Here is a 26,839-nt window from a genome sequence, read left to right as displayed (position 1 = left end):
GAGTAGCTGGGATTACAGGTGTGCACCACCACGCCCAGTTATTTTTTTTTTTGTACTTTTAGTAGAGATGGGGTTTCACCTTGTTGGCCAGGCTGGTCTCGAACTCCTGACCTCAGGGGATCCTCCCCCATCAGCCTCCCAAAGTGCTGGGATTACAGCCATGAGCCACTATGCCTGGCCAGCAGAGAGATTTTCTTAGCAAAAGTGGTGAAACTAGTTTCTCTGACACCCTTATTCCTACCGCCTTGGCATTGCTTACTTTAAGGACTTATTTCTGAAAAGCCCACTATTACAGGTGAAAGTGTAGATTTGCTAATACCTAGGCTCCCAAGGATGCCTCAAATCCTTTACTTTTAATTGAAAATGAATAGAATGAAGAAACTCAGACAAAAGAAGAGAGACCTCAGACACAGACCTTCTTGGCACAGACCAAGCCAGTCTCTACATCCTTGTGGATGAGGCTGGTCATTTAAGCATGAAGTTAAAACCCAGCTGCTTTTAGGGCTAAGCAGTCTAGCTAGTGGTATATCTAAAGCCAGCTGTTCCAGCAAGAGGCCAGTTGCTCACTTCCTGTCCTGTACCTAGACAGCCACTGGGGCCCACTAGCTGGTGTCTGCACACTTATAGCCAACAAACCAGGGCGCCTGTTGCCAGTAGTTTCAGAGTTGGGTTCCCCACTCCCCTTTACTGCCTTCTGCATGTGCCAGGGAGAACATGTTCCCCATTCTCCTTTACTGCCCTTCTACATGTGGAAAGGGCTTTGGTGTTTTTTGTTTGTTTGAGACAGAGTCCCGCTCTGTCAACCCAGGCTGGAGTACAGTGGCGCAATGTCAGCTCACTGCAACCTCTGCCTCCCACGGAGAACTGGACCATGGCGTCTAAAAGGCCCAGCTTCTTCTCTCCTTGTCCCATTTCCTTTTCTTTGTTTTCTTTTCTTTTTTTTTTTTTTTTTTTTTGAGATAGTCTTACTTTGTCGCCTGGACTGGAGTGCAGTAGCACGATCATGGCTCGCTATAGCCTCGAACTGCTGGGCTTAAGTGATTCTTCTGCCTCAGCCTCCTGGGTAGCTAGGACTACATGTGCACACCACCACTCTCAGCAATTTTTTCTGTGTTTTGTTTTTTTGGTAGAGACACAGTCTTGCCATGTTTGCCTGGCTGATCTCGAACTCCTGGACTCAAGCCATCCTCCCACTTTGGCCTTCTTGTTTCTTTTCTAAAACTCCTTCTGTATGGTAGTTCATTCAATTTTTAAATACATCAAGCTCAAAAGAAAATACTGTAGGGCCGTGTTAACATTCATGTGGGCTGGAAACATATGTAGCTCAGGACCAGATTTTTTAAACTGAGGATTGAAAAGGTAGATGGGAGAACAGGAAACACATGAAGAGTTATACACATGTGCGCAGAGAGAGGTGAGAACTGAGAAGGAGAATGAATTGGAGAGAAAAGCTTCATTAGACTGAGAGGCAAGCAGTGGCAGTATACCAAGGTCACTTCTAATTTAGACCATCTAATTGGCAAACAGGCTCCAAATGGCTATCATCTCACAGGGCTTGGAATTAATGAACCTCGATTATTTTCATTACCTTCCTCTTAAGATACAGGCAAGGTGAGAGAGCTGGTACCCAGGTGGGTGTGACTATCCCCAGGCCAGTGGCCGCCCTAGAGCCCCAAATGACCAGCCTGTCCCAGAGACTCACAGACACACAGGCACACATGAGGCATAGAGAGTCACAGACACTGATGGAAAAAAAAATCACAAGGTTACAAACTATTGGTCTCAAAAGAGATACAGAGAAAAGTGCAGGCAACGCAGGGCCAGGAGCATGGAAGGGAAATCTGTGCAGGTAAAAAAATACAGAATAATTAAGAACTACCAAAGGGAGCGAAGACAAAGGGCTAGAGAATATGTTCCTAAGCTGCCCAGGAGCCAATCCCATCTCCACTGTGAGGTCATATTTTGTTAAATGATGAAAGAACAAAGAGAATTTCCCCATATCAGTGCTTCAGGATCCCAGTGGTATGTCCTGTCACTTAGAAAGATAGTGATCAATTAGAATAATTTAAGAGTATTGAAATGCATGGTAGGTGGTCTTTCCTATTCTCATCCAGGGGCCAGAAACATGGGCCCCATGCCTTCCACCCTCCTTTCCTGAAAGAATAGGAAAATAAGGGCACTGAGCAGCAGCTCCTACATCTCTTTCACCAATTTGAAATCTCAAGCTTCTTTGTAAATAGGTGAGAGTTCTTATGTGAAACTGACATTAGGGGCGGGCTGCCCAGCCAGTTGTGGAGGGGCCCTTGTCTCATCTCCCTTAAGCTTTATAGATTTCCTTTTCATATGACGTGTGCAGAGACACTCTTTGCAGCTCTGTTTCCAATAGGCCAAGAAGAATGAAGTGCTGTGGGTGCGGTCTCCATAGTGGAGGGCCAGCACTGCAATTGTTCCTAGTGGAGAATATTTCTCAAGCCCCCTCATCAGTAAGAAGAAGGGGGCCCATGGAAGACATAGATATGAAATGCAGAGCATAAGCAAGCAGCTGTTACCATAGCAACAGACATATTAGACACTGCAGGTTCCTGAAAGCTGTCTGATAAGGTATTATTAAATGAAGCCTCCTCAAAACGCACTCCATTTACAACTGAACGGAAAGACGTGTAGAAAGTAATCTGTTTCCATTTATCAGGGTGGAATTTACTTTTAGTGGGACTGAACCGAACTCAAGCTAAATCCTGAGACTTTGGACCCAGACAGCAAAAAATATTTACCAGAATTTATAGCTGTAAATAGCCCGGACACACCCCATGTCTGCCAGGAATCATCTGTTTGGGAGATTTTGCAAGCTTTTCCTATTCTGCAGCCAACGGCAACTAACTCAGTCAACCCATTTGGAAAGAAAGAAGATTCACTCCTCTTGCTGCTATTCATCCTAGCCACTCAGGGACAAAGCAGACATAACTTTCTTCTCCTGGAGGATGAATGACCGTAGAACTGGCCATTCCTTAACGATATGGTTTAGAAAATGGAGCCCTGATTAGAGGGGCATTTTTCATCATGCTGTTTTCAGTTTCCTGCTGTAGTTGGCCATGAACAAACAGATATATCGTTAGAGAGCCTAACCAATACTTTCCCAGGGCCAATTTTCTAACAAAATGACAGTAAGATACTCTCCCGTGACATGATTTTAACCATAGGTTCATTATAATCACTTAGTTTTAAAACAATTGCAAATTCCATTTTTATACCAAATTTTTCAGAGGAAAGACACTGGCATCTGCTTTGATTCATCAGGGCAGAGACCAAGATCATCAGTATTCCAGTCCTCAAACAGGATCTCGGGTTCACCTTGTGGTAGGCCCACAAATTCCTTCTAACAACCCTGGTTGCTCATTTTTTTCCTGCTGAACTAAAGGACTGAGATAGAAATGCATAGTTTGGCTCAATGCAAACTATCCCCATGACTGGACAGACCAGTTCAATACTGACAGCCATGCCATACCTCCATCTTCCCATGCAAAGAGAAAACTCATCCTTGCATATACATCTTTCGGGAAAAAGTAAAATACTTACATGATTATATTTCTCATAACTTTCAACTTTATTCCTGAATCCATTAACTTTCTCTTGTTGCTAACAAATTGACTTCCTATTACCAGTGCATTTCCCACAACCTGCATACTTCTCAGAAATGTCTAGAAAACATTTCCATGGTCTGCTATGGAAAGATTAGGCACATAGGGGTTTCTATACAAGGTACCAAGCACAGCAGTGCTTTAGGGAGCAGTGTCTCCTACATAATTACATTGTCAGGGGTTCTAGAACAGTTTTTATTGGCCAGTCCCATGGATATATCCTCATGCTCCCTGGCATTGTACACACAATTTTATATTTGCAAAATACTTGATGGAGGGTAACAGTGGTTATCAAACATTGGTGTGCAAAGAATAATCCAGTATGGCTGTTGTATAGCTTTCATGAGAGTCTCCATAAAGGTTAAGGATCACTGCTTCCAAAGGTGCTAGTTAATGGGTAACTTCCAGAAATATCTTAGGGATTGATACCTAAGCAAACACAGAAGTAATATCCTGCCCTTGAAGACTGTTGGTAAATGAAGATTCACAATGACCACCACACTTGCCACTTGAAATTTACCTTGCTATTGCTGTTATGAAAATATGACAAACAATGAATATTTGAAATATAAGTTATACTCTAGTCCCTAGAGATATATAAATGAAGTTTTTACTGTCTAATGTAAACCAGTCGTGCAGATTACTATAGGCTCAGTCCCTAGACTAGATTTATATTAAAATAGCAAAAACAATCACCTAAGTAAAAGAAAAATGTAGGTCAGTATTGACAATGCTTCCCTCCCCACATCTCTTTCTGTTCCTTCAGGCTCCCATGGTTCTAGTCCATCAACTGGGAAGTACAACGAGGCCTGTTACTTCCAAGGCTGATGAGAAAGCTGAGGAAACCAGTAACACAGAAACCTACGGGTCCACAGAAGGAGGTTATCACTTACACAGAATCTTTACACAATGTTCATCAGCTGATTTGAAAATACCCACAGAAAGTTAATTTATACTTGAAAGACCTCTGAAAGGCAACTCATGCTAGGTCACCTTTGAGCTTCCCATTGGCTGCTAAGGTTCTCTTGATGCATCATCGATTATATGTTCTTCACGACTAAACATCACTTACAACATTATTCATTAATTTTTGCAGAACCAAATGGAATAGGAAATGCCTAGAAGTGACATGTCTGTGACCTGCACATTATAATGTGCAGTTGTGAACAGACTACCTCTCTGGGTATCTTCACATGAAACGGCAATCAAATTAACTTCTTATTACTCCACTGCTAAAATAATGCTAAGGAAGAGGTGAGAATAGTTCTTTTTGGTGGTTTTTCCTCTAATGATCAGGAAAGGGCTTTGGTGTTTTTTGTTTGTTTGTTTGTTTGAGACGGAGTCCCGCTCTGTCGCCCAGGCTAGAGTGCAGTGGTGCAATGTCAGCTCACTGCAACCTCTGCCTCCCGGGTTCAATTGATTCTCCTGCCTCAGCCTCCTTAGTAGCTGGGATTTCAGGCACCTGCCACCATGCCTGGCTAATTTTTGTATTTTTAGCAGAGACAGGGTTTCGCCATGTTGGCCAGGCTGGTCTCAAACTCCTGACCTCAGGTGATGCACCTGCCTCGGCCTCCCAAAGTGTTGGGATTACAAGCGTGAGCCCCCACGCCTGGCCAGGAAATTACTTTCATAACAGCACCAGCATAGTCAAAAGGAGGACATCACCATCACCGGCACTATTTTGAAAAGTTTTCATATTACAGTTAGATTTACATCTTTACACTAATTAGGCCATGTTTATAGTGGTCACTCAGGGGCATGCTTTCAAAATCTGCAGCTGTAGCAATATCATGTTCAAATGCAAAACCCACATTCACGAATCAGCAAATCCAGCTCAACATTTTCTTGCTTTGAAAATTAAAGTATCCACTGAGAAACTCCTCCATTACAGGGCTACCCCTAGAGTTGGAAATTGCGGGTTCAAATCTCATCTCTGCTCCTTACAAATGGCATCAAGTCAATTAACATCTTTGAGCCTCAGCTTCCTTAACTGCTGATGGGAATGTGCCAAAAAATTTTTTTTCCTTTTTTAAAGAGAGAGAGTCTCCCTCTGTTACCCAGGCTGGAGCACAGTGGCCTGATCATAGCATACTGCAACCTCAAACTCCTGGGCTCAAGTGATCCTCCCAACTCAGCCTCCCAAGTAGCTAGGATTACAGGTGCATGCACCACCATGCCTGGCTAATTTTAAAGTATGTTTTGTAGAGACGGGGGTCTCATTATGTTACCTAGGCTGGTCTCAAACTCCTGGCCTCAAGCAATCCCCCCACCATGGCCTCCCAAAGAACTGGGGTTAGCGGTGTGAGCTAGTGTGCCTGGCTCCCTTTTAAAACAAAAACAAAAACAGAATTTGTTATGAGGATGAAATGAGACACAATGAAGGTAAGAGCAATCTAGTCCATGACCTGCTCAGTAAAGGTTTAAAGAATTTGAATAATGATTTCTTCACATAAATGGTTAGCTAATCCATACCTCTGTCCCCTGAGGGGAGAGAGGATGATAAGGGAGGTTGAGAAACATGTTCAGCACTTTGGGCTATGGTCATGCCAAGTCTAAGGCAGGGACAGTACAACAAAGGTCACAGAATGAGGACTGTTTTCTGACGTTTCCAACTCTACACTGGCTTTCTCGTCCAGTAACACAGTATCTTGCCCATGTTACTGCGTCACCTTTGACCCTGGAGAAAGACCATAGGGTGCTGCTTCTGGCTGCCTTACCGTCATAATGAGCTTCTCCACGCAGTCAGGTGCCACGCTGTGGAGGTGGGTGAGGTGCAGCTGGAGGTGGATCTTGTTGTTGAGCATGTCCTGGCACAGGGGGCAGCGAAGCATGGGTTGCACTGAGTGCTGCGTCATGGCATGCACCCGGAGCCGGTTGACGTCGGCATTACTGTACTTGCAGTAGGGACACTGGTACATCTGTGGGGAACACACCCACTGCTTTCAGCAACTGTGTATGCCCCCAAGTCCGCCCACCCAAAAGTTTGTTCCCTACCAATGTCTAAAACACCTCACCTCCCCACCAGCAGAGTCCCTTCCAGCCTCACCTGCTCCGGTTTGGTCTCCTCAGCTGTTTTTGGTCGCTTCGAAGAGAGGGGAGACTCTGAGCTACCTGGGAAGGAGATGCGTTTGGAGGTTGCAGGAGAATCTGTCAGCTCCTTCTCTGCTTGGCTGGACGATGCTAGAAGAGAAAGTAGAAGATGCAATACAGCAGCCAGACCAGGCCAGCTCCCAGAGGGTTTGTGTTGGGTGAAAATCAACATTCATTTATAGCACAGGATTTTCTTAAAACACCACAATTCAAGAAGGATGAACATCCGGACTGATTTATCAAGCATGTTGGAAAAGAAGCAAGTGTTTCTTTCTCCCCCATGAATTTCTGTCACTACTTTAACAACTGAACATTAGGAAAAGAAGGCAAAGAAATGGAATAAAAGGCTCTGGAGTTGGATTAAGCTAAATTCAGTCTGTTCTAACCTCCCCCAATCTAGACACAATCTGCTGGCTTGTGGGGGGCAGTAGGGCTGAGGGTGGGTGGGAAAGTCTCACCAGCTGCTTTGCCAACCTCAGTACCAGACATGCTGTGCTTCAGAAATCTAAGAAGAGATGTGCTCTCAACTCTATTGTCCCTCCTCTTGGAATCACAACATGGTACAGCACCAGCAACGTGAAAAATGTGATTTGAGAAAGGTTCACATGAATATCAGCACACCAAATATGTGGGGGAAAAAAATCAAATTTGGATTCAGCAGTTTGCTTTTGGGGAAGAATATAATTGAGGAGTGGAACTCGGCAGGGCCTGAATCCAGGATATAATCTAGCCAATGCTCCAGACCCAAGAGTTTATTCAGAGTGGGTGGGAATAGGGAAAGTTTCCTATCAGCTTGCCCAAACCATGCCTCCACGCCCCTCTTGCCTATACCACCAAAAAACCAAACACTAATTAAAGAGGAGCAGCCCATGAGGATTGAGTAGCACACAGCATGTACAGAAGTGCTGGTGGAAGGAGTTCTCTGAAGGTTGGAAAGGAAACATTTCTTTACCTTCTCTATTGTTAACCCTGATCAGTAAGCATTAGGTTAGGATCAAGGTTTATAGTTAGGAAAAACCTGCTATCTGCTCCTCCTTCCGGTAGAGGCAAACACTTTGATAAGAAAACAGCCAGGCTGAGGGTTTATCCAGGATAAGCAAGGCTCCTCCAGTTTAAACACAGTGTGGTTGGATCTGATTGTTCCATAACCTGGTCAATATCTGAGTGTTGGCTCTTTCATTTGTTTTGAATGTGGGACTCCATTTCTCAGAATTTTGCTTAAAGCAGTAAGAATAAAAGTGGTAGTGAGAAAATATACATACCCACTGCCCTCATGAAAAAATAATGTGACTCAGCATTCAGGTCACTGAATTAGAAAGCCCAATTTTTATTCCCTGTTAAACTGCTTTCTTTTTTACCCTGTCTAGTTATCTGTCATGTATTTCCATTTATGCTTGGGTTTGAAATTTGTTCTGATGTGGACACCAAGATGCTGTCATTACTTTAATAAACAATTTTAGAAAATCAATTTTATTCATTAAAATCATAAGGCCACAATATAATTTTGAAAAGAAAAATTTGCCAGATGCAGGAAATATATTCCAGGAAGTTGATGCTCTTCCCAGAATGCACATATTGTGACCTTTAACCCCAGTATCTTGGTAACCTGGTCTACATAAGTTTGTAGGGCATCTATTATTTAAAAAGTACAAGGACAAGCATATTACACACAGATCCTCCTCCTCCCAACACACACATTCATAACAGTACTTTAATCTGTCTCGAATCGACTTCAAACCCATTTTGCTCTTAATGGGAGTTATTCATTTTCACTTGAAAGGTAATACATGACGGCTGGATGTTTAATGTGATGGACTGGCTGCCGATTAACTAGGTGCTGTAACATTCTACACCAGTTCCCCCATGGCCCACTTCCCATCTCCAGGCCCCGCTCAGACCTGATCCTACGGAACGTTGCGTTGGCAGGTTTTAGACCTTGCAGTGCGATGGGCTGCTCCTGAACACGTCTACATTTGGAGTCTAATTAACGTTTTCAGGAACTTAAGTTCCCTTGCCCCCATAAACTTCCTTATTCTCCAACATTTTGATTTTTGCTTGGTGGTTATCTTCTACATATTAACTCTTCAAATGTATTCTCAACATGGGGTGGGTGAGCGCATCAAATAATACTTCCAATGTTTATTCGTCAGAGCCATTTCTTTACCTTCTCTACTGTGAACCCCAATCAGTAGTCATTAGGTTATGTTCAGGGTATATATAGTTAGGAAAAAGCTGCTGTCTGCTCCTCCTTCCGGTAGAGGCAAACTGAGACATAGATTCTATTCCATACACCCATCCCCATCTTTTTGTTACTCTGCCTGACTAAAAACAACACCTGTTTTACAGGACTGTGACTGCCTTGTAAATGCCCTCAATCTACCTGCCCCCCTACTATGGAATGAGTCAACTGTGCACTTGCTCAATAGTGTGGATGAATGGGCACCGAGGCTGAGACCACCCAACTCATCTCTCTCCCAGAGCTGAAAAGCAAACACAGTAACCCAGTGCAGCATTAGTTTCCTCATAGGACCAAAGAGTCCATCCTCTTCCTTGAATGCTGAACACATGATGAATTGTGGTGAGGTTGCAGAGGTGAGAATTCTGGTTTCAGAAGCCACTATTCTTTCCCCCTGCATGGAGAGGGGAACTTCTTTTTTTTTTTTTTTTTTTAAACTCAAACTGCTCTGGAATTCTAAAGCTTCTTTTGTGAGCTTGAGCTAAGGACCCATTATAAAGTGTTTTAAAAAATAAAATCACCACTTGCTCACTCATTTCTCTTTCTTCCCAGTAATACAACAGCCCTGCTTTAACATGAAATGCTGCATCCACTGGTGCACAAACTTCAGGTTCATCTCCTTTCTATCTAGGACAATCTTCATCTTTATTAGATCAAATCTGTCTAGAAGTGGACATTAGCCACCTGCAGCTCACTGGCCCCTTCTCTAAAGATAAAGCAATGCCATTCTTATAACAGATTCTATAAACATCCAGTTACAATCTCATTGTGTTTCCATGAGTGATGTGGGAATGGCTCGTAAGAGTTAACTATGGCTGACCCATGCCCCTCCCTTAATTGACCTTAGACATTAAAATGTCAATCCCTATCATGACATGGTACCAAAGTCGTTACAACATTTCTGTAGACGGACAAACAGTTGTGCAAGTTCTGGTCAGGTGCTGTGGCTCACGCCTGTAATCCTAGCACTTTGGGAGGCTGAGGTGGGCAGATTACTTGAGCCCAAGGAGTTCAAGACCAGCCTGGGCAACATGGTGAAACTCCATCTCTACAAAAATTAGCCAGGTGTGGTGGTGGGTGCCTGTAGTCCTAGCTACTCAGGAGACTGAGGTGGGAGTATCACCTGAGCCTGGGAGGTTGAGGCTGTGGTGAGCCATGATTGTGCCACTGCACTCCAGCCTGGGTGACAGAATAAGACTGTCTCAAAAAAAAAAGAAAAAAAAAGTTTTGCAAGTTCTCCATCAACATGCTAGATGAGAGTTTATCACAGGCCACAGTCAGAAGTTCTCTCAAGTTTCTTCTCTCTGAACAACTTCAAAAGGGCCAGAGTCTCAGAATCAATTTCTACGTCAGTTCTGTCACTAGCATACATCATAGGCATAAGTAAATGAAGTTGATGAATACCAAGAGAGAAAGTACTGTGGTTTCCCACTTTGAAGCCTTTTCTAAACTTAAAGTCCAGAAGACATGTCACAATATACAAAACACTCTTAAAAATCAATTACTGGTCACTTTAAGCCTGCTATGATGTCACATAAGTGAAATGGAAATACATGCACTCCAGAGACAAGACATAGTTCAGACAATTGCTGCCTGGAACGTTTGGTTTATACTGGCAACAAAAAAACAAACAACTTGAAGCGTTAGTAACTGTACTGGTTTGTACAATAATGACAAAATGATTTGGAAACAATCTAGATATCTTACAATAGGGCATGGTGTAAGTAAACAATGGTACAGCCATTCTACTGAGTATTAGAAGACATTAACACTGACTGCTATGAAGCAATATGGAAAAATCATTGAGAATGCAAATCAGAAAAGAAGATAAAATGTGTACTATCTCATTTTACAGCTATGTAAAAAGCAGGTATTAGAAAAAAAGACTAGAATGATCATTGTCTTTAGGTGATGACATCAAGGACCACTTTATAAGTTTTTCACAGTCATTTCATTTTTAATATTATAGTTATCAGTTAAGTTCAACCGCCCATGAAAAAGTTGGTATTGGCTCTATACTGTGCAAAACATCAGATGATATTTTTTACTTTGCTGGTAAAAGCAATTCCTCTCATTTTGGCAGCTATAAAATATGAAAATATGTGTTAAATCTCAGAGAATCTTCCACAGGCAACATGTTGGGCTCCTGGGATTTCAAAGGGGATAAAAATGTGGTAAGGAATCATGCAACTGAATGCACTATAGATGACAAACTCTATAAAGCTAGGAAAATGGGATATTGTGACAACGAAATGCTGGGTCAAACTCCTACTCAAACTTAACCGGATGTGCTCGCTATGGATTCTACGCCACACAGACTTTCTAGGGAGTGAGAAAGCACTTGCTCTGCTTGTTAGTGTTACGGTGGCCCTACCCAATGCGCACTGATGAGGCACAGGAAAGACTAGCATGTCCCTGTTATGGAGTTCAGAAATTCAAAAGTCGGCTTTCTGGGCCAACAGTCACCACTTCTCCTCATACTGTGATGAGTTGGCCAACTAAAACTCACAAAGACAAATACTGAGAGAGACAAACCTGTTCATGATTGTCTATTTTATCCTCTTGGGCTCCTCTGCATTCTAGGCAAAAGTATTTCATTTCAAAGGGAAGCACAGTTGTCAATACATGGCTCCCTTAGGGGGAAAATCATTTATGCATGGAGACACCAACTTCCAGATATCCTTTGATTTTATCATATTTGTTTTAGAAGTATTTAACCTCTAAAAATAATTACTTCAAAAGTTACCCCTCTACTCAAGCTAGTTAGAGGGAATAGGGAAGAGAGCTGATAAGCATTCATGCAAAGTTTTGTTTGAAATTTGCAAGAAATGGTTTTATTATATCATAAGCATATAGAATAATTAAAATATGGCTAGCAAAACTTCATGTAGAAGGTGACTTACTTTAAGGAACAGTATTACTTACAAAGCTTATAAAGTGGCCAAAGACGGTAGAAGCACAGCCTTTCAACATTCACAGTCCCTTATAACTTTACCTGATAAAACCATTCTTGCTAGAACAAATTCTCATGTGATCCCAATCTTTGCTAACAAATTCGACATCCGAATCACTGAAATTCTGGCCACGGAAAACTTAAGAGTTGTCCTTGCAATCCCAGTGGACTTAATGCCAACACAGGCTTCATTTCTCATCTAGTAACTCTATACAACTCTGAAGCCAAGTAAGGCGTGGAGCTGCTGCTTCATCAAAGATAAACCTGAAGAAAAATTGCAAGTGAAGTAAATATGGAACCTTAAGGTCCCTCATTTTCAAGATATCCACTTGCCCTCCAAGAAAACCAACATACTGGCAGAATTAGTTTCTGTGTTTCCTGAGCAAAATTCATCTTCTCATCACTCAGCACACCAGTGAGCTATTGGCATGGTGGGCATCCTACGATGCAGACCAGTAACCCTCTGGCCAGCGGCCTCCCTCCCTTGGTGAGATCCTGGGCAGGCACTGAGGTGTCCACGTTACTGGGAAGTTTCTTTTGCATCTCTTCATGATAGAGTGACTCTTGGAGGTGGTAGTCACCAAAGTGCTGATCCTCTTCCTTTCTGAGGTCCCAAGGTGAGCCCACTGAGGGCCTGGGATGCTGCCTGACATTTGAACCTTGTGGAGAATCCAAAGGCAGCCACCACCCCCACCTCTCAACTATCAGACTCTTAGCTAAAAAGTATCACTGACAGCCCCTCCATCTAAACTTCCATCTCCCAAACCAGCAACATAATGGAGGAACCAATTAAATGATTATTAATTCATGCTACTTTCCGTAAGCCAGAGGTTCTCATCGCCTTGCATTCCGTAAACCAGCTTGCCACCTGCCCCAGAAATTTACAGCAATCTTTTCTCTATCTCCGTTGACTAGCGAAAAAATAAATTCACACAACTCCATACTCAATGTCTGAGTTGGGATAACTATTCCAACACATGAGACATATATGTATCATGAGATCTGAAAATGGTCCTTCAGCTCATAATTAAATGGAAGGTGCAATGTGTGTTTCCCATAGCTCCTCTCTCTCAGCTTCTCATACCTCATGCTCCCTCTAGACAGCACAAATGCAATGTTTCCAGAGGGTCATCTGTGCTTCTGGATTTTGTGATCTTCTGACTTTCATTGAAAGTAGAGTTACTCTTGGCATTTGCTTGCAATTCCTTCCCCAGAGGACAGGCTGGGCTTTCTTACTCAAAACTCCTGTGGAGCTACTGCACTTGATAAGTGGCCAAAGATCTGGCTAAATTTTCTTCCTCCCCCAATAGAGAGAACAACAGTTCCTTTAAAGAATCTGCTTTCCTGCCAGCTTGGTCTTTAAACATGCACGGTCTCATTCTGCCTCCAACCAAGCACTTAGAGATGTTTCAAAGAGGAACAGGGGTAGAGGGGAAGAGGATTTGTGTGAAGCAGATGCATGCACATGTCCACTCAGCAGGGGGCGGTCTTCATGCCACAGCTAGAAAAGAGCTGAGGCTTCTCTCTTCCCTATCCAAAGGAGCAGGATCTGTCTCAACATCCAACCTGGTGAAGTTAAGAACCTTCTATTCAAAACACAGTCTTATTCTCTGGAAATGCAAGCTATCTTGCTCCCATATATCCCTAGAAAACACCTACCCCCAAAAGCAGAATATGCCTACACAGGTATGGCAAGACACAGAGGTTCCATCAACTTCACAGACCTTTTGTTTCTAAAAAGGATTTCAAAGAAAATTTGATTTATACTACACATAGTTATAAGAGTTACTCAGGGAAAGGCTAATTATTTTTCTTCTCCAACTTAAATATGAACAAAATAGGTCAGCACTTTAAAACTCCAGCAGCTCTTAGGTGTTGTTATGATTTTACTTTTTGTTTGGAAATAATTATAGCTTCACAGGAAGTCACAAGAACAGCATAGAAAGAGCCCATGTATACTTCACCCAGGTGTTACTTATTAAGCAGTTTAGATAAAGATTTCCAGGTCTTCAATCACTCTTCATCCTGACCCTGCCTCTCTGGCTCCCTCCCTCTCTCCCCAACCCCCAATGTTGCTTACATCTACCAAAACCTAGGGCCCTATGCCTGTCATACACCTTCCCTGTCCTTTAGGAAAGCTCCATGCCTCCCTAACCCAGCAAGGGCTCAGGACCTCCTGTCTAGTTAAGAAGTAGATCTCAAAACCTCACGCTTGTCACTGAGATCGCAGCCTTGAGGTTCAGCAAATGCCACAATGTGTCAGACTCCCAGGCAGGGTTCATTGAAATACAGATCACAGCCCCTGTCCTAAGGTTCTAATTCAGTAAGTCTGGGTCAGATAATTTGCATTTCCAGTTAAGTTCCCAGGTAATGCTGATGGTCTGGGGACCACACTTTGAGAACAGCGGTCAGAGCCAAGGCTTTGTGTAATAGGTAGGAACCATGCTGCTTTGCGGTCTAACTAGAATTAAATGAGAGGGCCCAGCAAGCATGGGCCAATCTGTCAGTCCACTTTAAATGACTCTGATGACATGATACTCTCATCTAAACTCAGGGATGATAGCCAGGTCCGGTCTCATAGCCTAGATGTTTTAAAATACCCTCAGGCCACCTGTTTACTCTAAAACAAATGCAGACACCTTCAAAACCAGAAATTCAGAAGAAATAAGCTCCACGTGTTCTGTTAGCAGCATAATCCAGAAAAAGGACAGACTCCCTTGTTTACAGAAATCTCTTTATTTCCACATGTCCTATCCTGGAGAGCCTCTGTGAAAAGGGCGCAAATACCTGTGGGCCCCTTCCACCTTGCAGAAAGAGGAAGCATCTTTTTAGTGCTGGCTTCCCTAGGCCAGGCACCTGCGGGCCTCAGCAGCTGAAGGCCCTCTATGCTTCAGCTCTGGAAGGATGCACAGATCTATGCTAGCCCCCATTTGCACAAGTCAGCAATCTGGGAATGGGGGTTCAGGCACCATTCTGTGGGGCCTCTGCTTTCTCTGCAGGAAGCAGCCTCTCTGGCAGGCTCTGGAAGCCTCAAGGTGGGATGGTGGGCACACAATGACCGGTGGGTGCTGCTGCTTGCTCTGCGTATTTGGGGAGAAAAACAGTGCTGAGCCCTAAATCAGAGACATCAATCTGTTGCACTAATTCCTTGCTGAAATATGCATAAGGCTGCTTAACCACACTGATCTGAGTTCCCAAAAGGCCATTTCACATTTCAGTTTCAAGACACCTTGCTCCCTCTGTGTCAGGTTTGCAAATGAACCACCAGTCAAAACAGAGCCACCACCTGGTTTAGACCAACATCAGCTGTTGGTCTGTTTAATCAATTATAGGCATTGGACTGCCACCATGAGCCTGGCTCATGCCAGGATTTTGGAGGCCTGCTAAATATTCCTGATTTTGATTTTGACCTGATTCCTGACTTTGAGGTACTGAGTCGACCTGCCTGTCTTTGGCCTCTTGTTGGTTCCTGCAAAATATGCTGTCTTCCCCTGGCATGGCTTCCTGCAGCTATGGCCATGGTATCTTGTGAGGATGGGTGGCCACAGTCCAGGGACACACTAGGGGGTCTGCACTTATCACGCTTCCCTGTGGCTTCATTACAGGACTGTGAAGACAACCAGAGCGGGAAGGAACCTCAGAGACCTTTGGACCAACAAAGGAAAAAGCCCAGAGGTGCAGGACCTAGATCAAAACCAGTGGCATGCGAATCATTCTGGGATCGGGCCAAAGTTAATTAACAGAGGACCATTCAGTCTCCACCAAGTCAAACAATAATTAGGTTAGTTAGGGTCTCCGAGCCCCAACACAGTCTAGACTCTGAGAGACTGCAATATAGCAATATTCTTCTAGTTTCTTCTCCATTCCAAATCTGTCTTCTTAAAATACTAAATTTTATGAGTGAAAGTGAACTTGTGAACATAAACAGATAAAATATGGGTGTGTGTCCAGAATGGTGACAGATACAGAGAACTGCTGAATGTAACTTATCAGAACCTTACAAACTGGTCTTCCCTCGTGATCCACCTAGGGTTTGTTTTTCCTAGTCCAGGTTCCACAGGAAAGTGTGAGAACTTGTACTTAGGGAAGAAAGACATTACTCAGGTTCCTGCAAGGGTGGGAAATGGGAATGATTCTCCACTTTCCCCTCCAGATTTAGGCACTACGAAGACTGTCAACATCTTCTCTTCGTATTTTGTACAGTACAGAGAGATAGACACCCTACATTGAGTAATGTTTATATTTAATATCAGTGCTGCTTTCCATCTCCATTGAGTTCCCACATTCAGCTCACTCACAGTACTCCAAAGGCCTAGGATAAGTGACCTGTGTGAAAGTGCAGGGAGGTGGTTCTGGAGCGCCTTCAGGGACTCCTCAGGAACTGATGTTTTTTCACTTGTTTGCCTAAGGCCAAGTTCTCTTCACCCAAAAGCATCAGTCAGCCCCCCTTGCTAGGTAATAAAGCACAGTGCTTTGTAGCGCTGGTCACAGTTGGTTCAGATCCTGACTGTGTAACCTCAAGCATCCTATCTGACTACACTGAACTTTCCGTTTCCTCATCTGTCAGTGGGGTAACACTGACTACACACGGTTTCTGTGCCGCTAGCCAGAGATCAGGCATATGACGCCTACCACAGAGTCTGGCACATGGTGAAAGTGCAAACATTTGTTGCTATGGTTTCTTTTTTGGAAGGATTGGAAAATAATACTGGTGGGGCTATAAAACCATAGAACGAGGGGAGAAACTTGTTTATTTTTGCTTTTTTACGGGCTTTCCAGTGAAGACCAGAAAGCCTGCTAGACAAATTCTAAAAGCTGTAACACTGAAACTTGGTTTTTAGGACAAACAAAGGCACCCTAAATTTGTCTTTTCTGTATACCAGGATGAGACAATCCTATTAACCCATGGATTTAATGTCTACAAAGCAGAAAGTAGAATAACTTGGACTTGAAGGTACTTATGTCATGCTATTTTACCAATTGATTGTTAATGAAACATCTGAACAGTATTAAGCACTTGCTAGGTGCTAGGGATTACAAAAATCAATGGTTGCCACACAGCTCCTGACCATAAACAGCTGACAACTCTATCTGACAAGAGAAGCACAGAACTTAAGTTCTCCTCCTCCAATCTTCCTGTAAGTAGAGAAAGTGATAATGTTACATGTTCTTTGGCTTTATAATGTAGGAAATGTATCTGACTCAGAAGGCAAATTGGGGTTTGAGTGCAACTCTGACACCCAAAAGTTCCCAATCTATGAGCCTTACTTAGTTCTCGAGGCTGCAAAACGAAGGTAACATTGGACCCAAGAAGAATATGAGAACCTAATGAACGTGCTCTAATATCCCCCACGGAAAGGCACAATGGTAATTTTTTTTTAACAATCATGATTATAATAACAGAGGTACTTTCTCATTGGCACAAAAATTAAAGCCAGAACAAAGCAGGCAAGATTAACATGGCCACTCTGTAAGAATAATATGCAAATCTATAAGGTATTTTCTATAGTGATGAACAATGATTTGCTCCTTAATCTACATTTTCACTGCCCTTTATCTATACCTTGATGATAGTTCTCATTATACTGTGTCATAATTATGTGATTACATATGACAACACTTCTAGAAAGTGAGTGTTTTTTTTTTTTTTGCATGTCCTGTACCTGCCTTAGATATATCTGTGCAAGAAAATATTTGTTCAACTGATGTAGTCCCTATCTCTCTTATGACTTACAATATAAATTCTCAAAGCCAAGACCTTTGAATTAACTGGAATTCAGGCAAGTCCAGATATACACCACAGCCTGTATCTATTTTGGCTTCCCAACATAAAAATAGTTCATGGTTTGTTTTCAATTGTGAGACAGAATTCCGCCTGCAGTGACTTTAAGCAGCCAAGTATACTGGAAGTGGCCTGGAAAAAAGAGTGGGCAGTGAGAGAAGGGGGGACAAGCTGACTCTGAAAAAGCTGACACAGTCACACAATTCCCATCTATGTGTGAAAACATAAAACCAAAAACGGTTTCCATTGGCAGGACCATGAACCACAAAGGGGCCATGCACAATGGGCTCCCAGCATTCCCTCACATGCACCCTACTGCAAAGACAAATTTACTTTTGGGTGAGGTGGAGAAATGAAACCAAGCCCTGGAAAGATACAGAGTTAGGCCAAAATGATTTCTGTAGAGGTGTGGTGGTGGTGAATGGCCTGGTTTCTAGTCAGCAACAGGGTTGGGATATAGGTGGCCACTCAAAGGCATCCATGTGAGTCTCCAAGGACTCCTCTGTTGATGTCCTCATCACACTGGCTCTGATACCACAGTGAGTCTGTCCCAAGAACACAGAACTAGGTAAGGGCATATGGTGCTCTGACACCCCATCAAGAAAAGTAGGCTTGGTGCTGCCTGACCTCCATCAAGAAAGCCTTGAACCTTTTATCCAGGGTATATTAACTAGCCACAGACAAGGAAAATCTTGGAAAGTTATCAGCATTCCAACTTTAGTAATTAATATGCTCCAAGATTCTATACTACTCTACAACTCTCCCTCCCCCAGTCATATTTTATGGAGCTCCAGATTGTTAAGAACCCATTTGGTCCAACCTGCCACTTTACAGATTTGGAAACTGAGGTCCAGAGACTTGAGGTCACAAAGGTAATCTTAGTGGCAGAATTAGGCCTTGAACCCAGGGCTTCCGACTCCTGTGAGTCCTGTGTTTTTCCTAACACATGTTTCCTCTCAGCACATACCTTCTTTTGTCTTTAGAGACTCAATTTGGAAAAAAAAAAAAAAAAAAGTATTTTTTCAGCCTCTTTCCATTCTTTGTCACAGATTATATTTCAGGCACTAAGTTCCCCATACAAAGGCATCTCTATTTATACAAAGCTGTAAACAACAGGGAAAATAGGGGGAGGGCTGGTAATAGATTTGCACCAAGATGTGCCTGACCTGCTTTTTTTCAACCTTAGTAATTAGAAAGGCAGCAGGTCTGAAGGAATTATTCATATGCGGCAGGAGCCATACACTATACATTTATGTTAAACATGTCAAATCCGATTGAAATCATGCCTGCCAGCACCATATTCCATAAACATTCTTTTCCCTAACAGTCACCCAGACCTCGCCAGCCCATTAATACTTCCTTTAATAGCAGTCTTCCATAGATTCAAATCAGGGATGCTCCACTACACTAATTGCTGTGTTAGGTGAGCATCATAGATTTAAAAAAATTAATAAAGTAAAATTCCTTCAGGCCAATCCTTTAGAAAAATGAAAACACTCAAACTACCATTCTAACTCAAAAATTTACAAAAATATAAACATGAATGTCAGTTAGGGATTTCTGAAGCACTGCTGTGGTGTCATTTCAAGTTGAGCTATTTCCCTGCTTCCCTTCCAACCCCCATTTTTTAAAAGCACCAATACCCTCTGGTCATCTTGTCCCAAATTACCTTAACTAGACTCAGCTTGGTGCTCTGTGGCTGGAAACCATGACGACTACAGGAATTAAATAACCATCTTGCTATGATTCTTTGCCAAGAGTTCAATTTTTCCCCTAATTATTGGTGATAAAGCATCACATTAATTGTATATCACTTAACTTATTGCAATTAATGATTAATTGGATAATCACTGCATTAATCATTGCTCAGTTGATGACATGGGGGGGCTCTTAATTCGAGAATACACACATTCAAATCTATTCCAGTAAAAGAGAACAAGGGTCATTTTCATGTTTCAAAAGAGAAAACCACAAAGTTGGACAGTGGCAATAGCTGTGCATTAGGGAAGAGAACAAAGAACTTTCCTACACCCTTCATTGGCCCACAGGAGCACATCACACTTTCCTTGACAAGATGTGCCCCAAGGGCCTGTACATGTGCTACCACTCACCATCTTGGAACTCTCAGGTGGTTGGGACTAGTGGATATCCCTTGTCTGTGTTTCACAGAGGATGTACCTGAGCCGAAAGAGGCCAAGTGCCTCAACCAAGGTCATATGCTGGCTGGTGGGCTTCCTGACTCCAAATCTAGTCTTTCCACATCACCATCCTGCTTTCAGACTGAGCACAACACCAACTCCTTACAAGATATATGTCCATGGTTGATAATCCAGTTCATTTTGAACATCCTGGACGTTGTCGTGTTACTATAATCACTGTACAATGTCAGGAGACTTCTGCTCCTTATACTCAGACATAGATGAAAACTAGATCAAATGATCAAAGTGAAAATGATCCTTCTCTGAGAGATGGTATATTGGTAAGAGCTTGGGCTCTGTCCTAAATTAGAATAAGTGGAAAAGCCAGTGTGTAAATCTGCACCTGTCTGTATACCTTTTGGCAACTTGCTAGAGTTTCTAACCTTCCTTTTTTTCACATCATGGCACACACAAAATGATGGCAAACTGGGATAAACAGATGAAGCAGGACCTGTGTACCTGTGAGCAATTCACGGCATGCCTGCTGGGAAGGACAGGTGTGAAGCTCTAGAATGGTGCCTGGCACAGGGTTAGAGCTTTATGAAGCCTTTATAATTACCGGACAGTTGCTATACCTATGATGCATTCTTTCAGGGTTAGTTTTGTTCCTTTTGGGTATCCATAAGCTGCATGTGTGGCTCTTTAAATTTAAATTGATTAAAATTAAATACAATTTAAAGTTCAGTTCCTCAGTGGTACTAGCCAGACTTTACAGGCTCAATAGCCATATGTGGCAAGTGACTATTGTATTGTTCAGGTCAGATACAGAACATTTCTATCCATATCGAAAGTTCCATTCAACAGCACTGATCTATAGTAATATTGCTCTGACAACTATAGGCGTTCCTAAAATCCCCAGAAGAGTGTTAGATTCCCTGAAGGCAGGCCCTATAATCTCACTGAATTTGTGATCAGTAGAACTCTGCCCAGTGCCTTGCATGGGGTAGGGACCCAGCCATTGATCGTGGAACTGACCCAACCTTGGTTCAGATCACTGTCTTGCTTGCTGTGCTGCCACCCAGGGTAAAAGACCTGACATCTGAATAAAAGAATCCCAAAGAGGGACACCCAAAAAGGAAACCAGGAGGCCCACTCCAAATGTAGAAATAAGTAGCTGAAAGTGTTCAGTAAAGATTACCCATTCCTGCACATACCCCAAAACTACAAAATCAATAGCTGAGAAAATGCCAATTATCCAGGCCCATTTGAAATATTATTAATCTGCATCATGAACAGCTGCTAATCAACATAACAAATTGTGAATCACTATTTATTTACTTGCCAGGAGGAAGCATTCCCCATCACGTAATCAGATAGGAACAGCTCAATTTAGGGAGAGAATAGAACAAACGTAGAGTTTTTAAAAATATATAAAATACTAAGAATCCAGAAGAAAGCTCAGAGGAGGTTGCTGGCACCTATATCGATTCCAAGATCAAACTGGCCCAAGTACCTTAATAAAGCCTGTCATTACACACTCAGATACTATAGACAAAATTATGCTTCAGGTCAAAAGAGGATCATCTGCAGGAGTAGGGAAAGAATTTTCCCTTCTCTCTTTACTACTGTGCAGCTGGCAAGGTGCACCTCTGAGTTATTCATTCAATCACTCATTCATCCATTTTCTGTGTGTCTTTTGGAAGTAAAGATTAAGTAGGTCTGTTGCTTGAATGAATGCATGAGAAACGGGAACCTTATTAAGGACATTCATTTTTTATGGTGCTTATTTTACGTCTTTTAGTAGTCTCCTGACTGCCTAGCATGTCCACTAGTGCTGTGAAGACACACTCCCACTGAATCAGAAACACTCTGAATAAGATTTAATTGAACTGCTCTCAACAAAGCCTGCCCTAAACTGGTTGGAAGGATTAGAGAAGCACATATTGAGTGGCTATCATAGGGCAGCACATACAGTAGGGGCTTTGCAAATGGTGGCTCCTGTTTATTATTTCTGTAGTGCCTTAGCACACAAAATGCAGAAAACATATGCACCAAACTTCATTCGCACGATCCCACTAAATCCTTGTATGTTGCGCCTCCCTCAGCTCAAAATTCCGAGGAGCCACATGCTGCCTTGCAACAGAGGACCCAAAGAGAAACTGCTACCAGTTTTCCTCATCTTATATATCACTAAACCATTAAACAAACAACTTACATAGAGCTTACAACATGCCACGCACTGTTCTGAGCTTCCCGTAGTCAAATAATCCTCACAGCAATCCTAAAGAAATAGGTACCATTTTTAATCCTCATCTCATCTGAGGAAACTGAGGCACAGAAAGGTCAAGGTACCTTGAGTGGGGTCACACAGCTAATGAGTGGCAGAGTCAGGATTAGAAATCAAGCACCCAAATCGTGACAACAAAGGACAGATGGCCCAGAAGGTCACCCAGTCGTCAAACTGTGTTTGTGAAATCCTTTTCCCCAGCTCACTTGGTGATCTGTTTAACTGCTATCTGAGCCATTTGTTTCGCTCTCATTCAACGTTGAGGCAAAACCAGGATCATGGTCCAGGCAAAGCCCCACAGGAGGATACGTCCCCCACTACATTTAGGGCCTTCCTTTGAGCACAGATGGTCATCCTGTATTCCTCGGTCCTACCTTACAAATCCTCCTAGGGTGTTTGGCCGTAACCCTCAATGTTTTCTGGAGTTCAGGCTTCTGGACACCACACAGGCCAATCTGAAGGGGAACGCTAAGCACGGTGGGCAGCAGAGTCCACCTGGTGTGCCGTCCATTCATTCGGCTGCAGTATGGCCCTGTCTCTGTCTCCCAGGAAACACTGAACAGTAGTGCATCGCCCACCCTGCGTATCCCTCCCGATATTTGGGAACTATTGTACTACCTCTCTAATTTCTCTTTTCTAGGCTGAATGACCCATTTCTTCAGCTTCTTCTCAAAGGCAATATTTCTCAGCCCTTCAGTCATTTTCATTGCTCTCTTCTGGCCTCTCTCCAAGATTCTGTATCTTGTTTAAATAGTGAAGGCCAACATTGAATATGATTTAAGAACAGTCATGCCTGGAAAAGTAACAAAGGCCCAATTAATATGGGCTCTAGAAAGTAAATATTTTCTCAAAAACAAAAGTATTGTAATATTAATCATGGTAGTAAGAATTAGGTTGATCAAATAAAATCATTTTTGTTGCCTGTCACATCATTTCCTCTTATTTTCTAAAAGACTTAACTGTCCCCTAAGTCTTCTCTGAAGTGACTTTGCTCCTCCTCAGAAACCCTAAGCTTTTTTAGTCTCAGCTCTTCTTCCCTTCAATATAGAAATCTTATCATCTTGAGAAATGGCCGTCCTCCTCTCAACACCAGTTTTTCCAGAAATAGCACTTTCTGTCTTGGCTTCTTCAATGTCTTCTGCTTTGGGTAAGATGTCCCCCTTCCTGGCTGCACTGCGTGTCTCCCCTTTGGGTGGTTTTCAGCATGTGAGTGCTCACTCACCCTGGGGGAGGGGGAGGACAGGAAGAATATCCAAGGCAGGCACCACCTGTGCAGGGCCCTGCCCAGGCCCCCAGATGCAGGACAAAGATCACCCTTCACTGCTGATTCCCTTAGAATTTTTTTTTTTTTTTTTTTTTTGATCACCCAGGCTGGAGTGCTATGGCATGATCTTAGCTCACTGTAGCCTTGACCTCCCTGGCTCACGCACTCCTCCCACCTCAGGCCCCCAAGCAGCTGGTACTACAAGCGTGCAACACAATGTCTGGCTAATTTTTTGTAGACACAGTGTCTCACCATGTTGCGCAGGCTGGTCTCGAACTTCTGAGCTTAAGCAATCTGCCGACCTCAGCCTCCCAAAGGGCTGAGATTACAGGCGTGAGCCATTATGCTCAGCTGAGAATCCTTCCCCCCCCACCACCCCTCCCACCCCCTGCTGAGATAAGAGTCTCACTCTGTCACCCAGGGTGGAGTGGCAGTGGCTGGCACGATCAGGGCTCGCTGCAGCCTCAACCTCCAGTTGAGGGTTCAAGTGGTTCTCCCACCTCAGCCCCCCGAGTAACTAGGACTACAGGTATGTGCCACCACACCCAGCAAATTTTTTTTTTTTTTTTTTTTTTGAATTTTAGTAGAGACAGGGACTCGCTATGTTGCCCAGGCAGGTCTTGAATTCCTGGCCTCAAGTGATCCTACCACCTCAGCCTCCCAAAGTATTGAGATTCCAGGCATGAGCCCCTGTGCCTGACCCTTAGAGAATCTTGAGGCTAAGAATCAGGGGTGACCCTGATCAAGTTCCACATGACAAATCCCTCCACTGGCCTTGGGAGCAGGTGGGACCAGCGACTGGACCTTCAACAGAGGAAGAATGACATCAAGGGCATTTTGGTGAAGAGCCACCAAAGAGAGGTGACCAAAACTGAGATGCTCTTGCACAGAGCTTGGCACTTACCTGGATACTCAATAAACAAGTTGGCTTTGGTGCCACTTAAAAAGCTTAACCATTAAAACATATAGTATAATATAGTATAATAAAGGAGAATAAAGGTGACTGCTCAAAAAAGCAAAATGAAATCCCCCTCCCACATGACCAAAGCCAACAGAGTTTTTCTGGGCAGACTAAGGATGTGTCTGCTCCCTGACTTGTTAGCTCCATTCTTCCAGGGAAGGAAAGATTAGAAGGTTCGAGGGCAGCCACGCACACTACCTGCCCACTTGCCCTGGTCTTTCTCGCCTCCACCCTCTTGCTCCTTAGCAAGCTCCTCTGGATCAGCAGCTGTTTCACTGGGTCCTTCAACATCTTCAATGGCTTCTTCTGAAACAGAAGAAAAACATGTCAAGGGTTAAAAATAAAAAGAAGATGAAGGACTTTTGGCCCCTATTGCAAAGAACTGCCAACCACAAAACAGACACCAATGACTCGTCCCCCTTCTCTTCCCAGAGGCTCCTGAGAGGCTGACTGTGCTAAGGATATACCAAGGTCTGGGTAAGCAGTGGGGACTTTCCTTCTGGGTAAACAGCTGGTATGAGGTTGTGACTTGCCCCAGACATGTGGCCATTAGGTATTCCCAGATAGATTCTGAATGCTTCACTTGACTAGTTCTAACTAAAAAACCAATCTTGGCTGAAGCAGCAGCTCCACCTGAATCCCTGAAGTTGCATGCAAGTGTTTTACACTTGAAAATGCAACACGTGGCCACCTGTTCACTTCATGCCTAGCTCCATTCCCAGAGCCTCCCAATGCCGGTCTAGGCATTGGCCTAGACCACCCCCCAGTCACTGACCCCTCACAGGGCTCACAGTGCCTATGCATGTGCCAGAGGGTGTGGGAGTTGTTGGAAGTCATTCAGGTTGTGAAGAGTCATAGAGTATCAGTGATATGAGTTCATCAGTTTGAAGAGTTCCAAAAACCAAATGGCATCTTGTGAGCATGCCAGGAGGCAGTGGTGGGAAGTGAGATTTGTAGAGTAAAGGATAAAAATTTGTAACAGAGTCACACACTTTCTTTTTGAAGCAATTCCATCCTTCACTCACTACGGGTTTAAAACTAATGCAGGAAATGTATCTCCAGTTCAGTACACAGTGCTACAGTGAAGGCAGAATGATGGCTGCCAACGCTAGGTTGCTCATGAAGTGAAATGTCATTCGGCCAAGTGGGGAAGAAGAGAGTAAGATACTCTAGATACTGAGGGAAAGAAGGGGAGACACTTCTCTCTTGCTTTCCTGGCCCTCTGAGTCACATTACCCAGAGCATGCATTCAGTAAGAATGGGCTAAGGGAATGAATAAAGTGGACAAACCAAGGTGAAATAATTTTAATAAAGATGAAATTATTAGGAGGCTATGAAGAGGACATTTTCTCAGGTGCACAGGCATGAGGGCAAGGATGCCCACATCTGTCAGTAGACCAGACCCCAGCAAGGAAGTACTGGGTCTGGCTTAAGAACACTGGATCAGGCCTCTGTTGAGCACCGCCAGAGGTCTCTCCAACCCCAATTCTACTTTTCAGTATTTTAAAGTATCATGCCTTCTGACCCTCTAGAAAACAGCCTCTACCCTGACGCTACTTTTCAGTTTTTCAAAGTGTCATGCCTTCTGACTGTCTAGAAAACAGCCTCTAAATGTATCTCACGAAGAAAGTAGGAGTACAAAGTAAATTGGTCTTAAAGAGTTTCAAAAACACTGAGGAAGAAGGTGTCTATTTAGAATCAGATTGTCTTGACTCAAGAGATGACAGAGGTCCAAGGTCTGGAAAACTGAACTAGTGTCACAAACGTTCTTTCTTCCTTACCAACAAGAGGGAGCTTATGAGGCAGTCACTGGGAACACAGGTGAAATACGGTACTGCTTATTTTCATCTCCAACTCATATTCCACATATAATTTCTATGTCTCCTTCTTTGTCTCACTGCACAATAAAGTCAACATCAAGTTTCCCTACTCTACCCTTAGTTCAAACAGAGAAAAATTAGGCAACCACAGCTTGAAGTCAATCAGTTACAGAGCCCCACATTTCGACACCATACATCATTTAGCAGAGAAAACATGTATAGGTGTCAGTAGAGTAATAACAAATTACACAGCATGACACAGGAACTATCTTCATTATGTCCAAGTGGGATGTTCCGAGCACATTTTTAGGCTTTTTTTAGGCTTTCAATAAAATTGTTCAACACTATAATAAAATTCATCTTTGAATGGTGATACCAGCATTCGGTCAATGAATATTATTACATTAGGTCTACCCAGATGAGCTAGGTCCCTTAAAGGATCCTTATTTGTCCTAATACATGCTGTGACACAAACTATCTGTAGTGTTGATACATTTATGCCTAGTGTTCCATTATTGGAACACTAAGCTTGTGGGAGTTATTTATATCCTGCTGCTGAAGGTCATCGCCAGGGTCTGATTTTTCACACAAAAAAATTTTTCAATCTCTGGCATAAATGGGTTAACCAAATTTGATTAGGCAAAGAGATGGCTCAGTGGCCTCTCATCTCTAG

General features: G+C 43.1%; 1 protein-coding gene, 1 long non-coding RNA gene and 1 other non-coding gene across 6 annotated transcripts in view; 1 reads left to right on the top strand and 2 right to left on the bottom strand.

The window, feature by feature from the left end:
* Window positions 1-26,839, bottom strand: part of ZFHX3 (zinc finger homeobox 3) — a 273,064-nt gene that overhangs the window by 18,466 nt on the left and 227,759 nt on the right. For 3 of the 4 annotated variants that reach the window (XM_065537352.2, XM_065537353.2, XM_015442746.4), the window contains 3 exons: window positions 24,545-24,652; window positions 6,682-6,815; window positions 6,353-6,553 (listed from right to left, as the gene is read on the bottom strand). In XM_065537352.2, coding sequence (XP_065393424.1) covers window positions 6,353-6,553; window positions 6,682-6,815; window positions 24,545-24,652 — 443 coding nt within the window. The remainder of the gene's footprint in view (window positions 1-6,352; window positions 6,554-6,681; window positions 6,816-24,544; window positions 24,653-26,839) is intronic. The other variant, XM_074027852.1, reaches the window with a different exon arrangement.
* Window positions 16,681-16,740, bottom strand: LOC123570694 (U7 small nuclear RNA). The gene has a single exon (XR_006694952.1). It is a non-coding gene; the product is annotated as a U7 small nuclear RNA (small nuclear RNA).
* Window positions 16,915-22,980, top strand: LOC141409324 (uncharacterized). The gene is made up of 2 exons (XR_012429345.1): window positions 16,915-17,052; window positions 22,762-22,980. It is a non-coding gene; the product is annotated as an uncharacterized lncRNA (long non-coding RNA).

This window comes from Macaca fascicularis, chromosome 20 (genome assembly GCF_037993035.2).
Source record: "Macaca fascicularis isolate 582-1 chromosome 20, T2T-MFA8v1.1".
Classification (NCBI taxonomy): Eukaryota; Metazoa; Chordata; class Mammalia; order Primates; family Cercopithecidae; genus Macaca; species Macaca fascicularis.
Note: the sequence above shows the minus strand (reverse complement) of the source record. Positions and strands in the feature narration are given on the sequence as shown.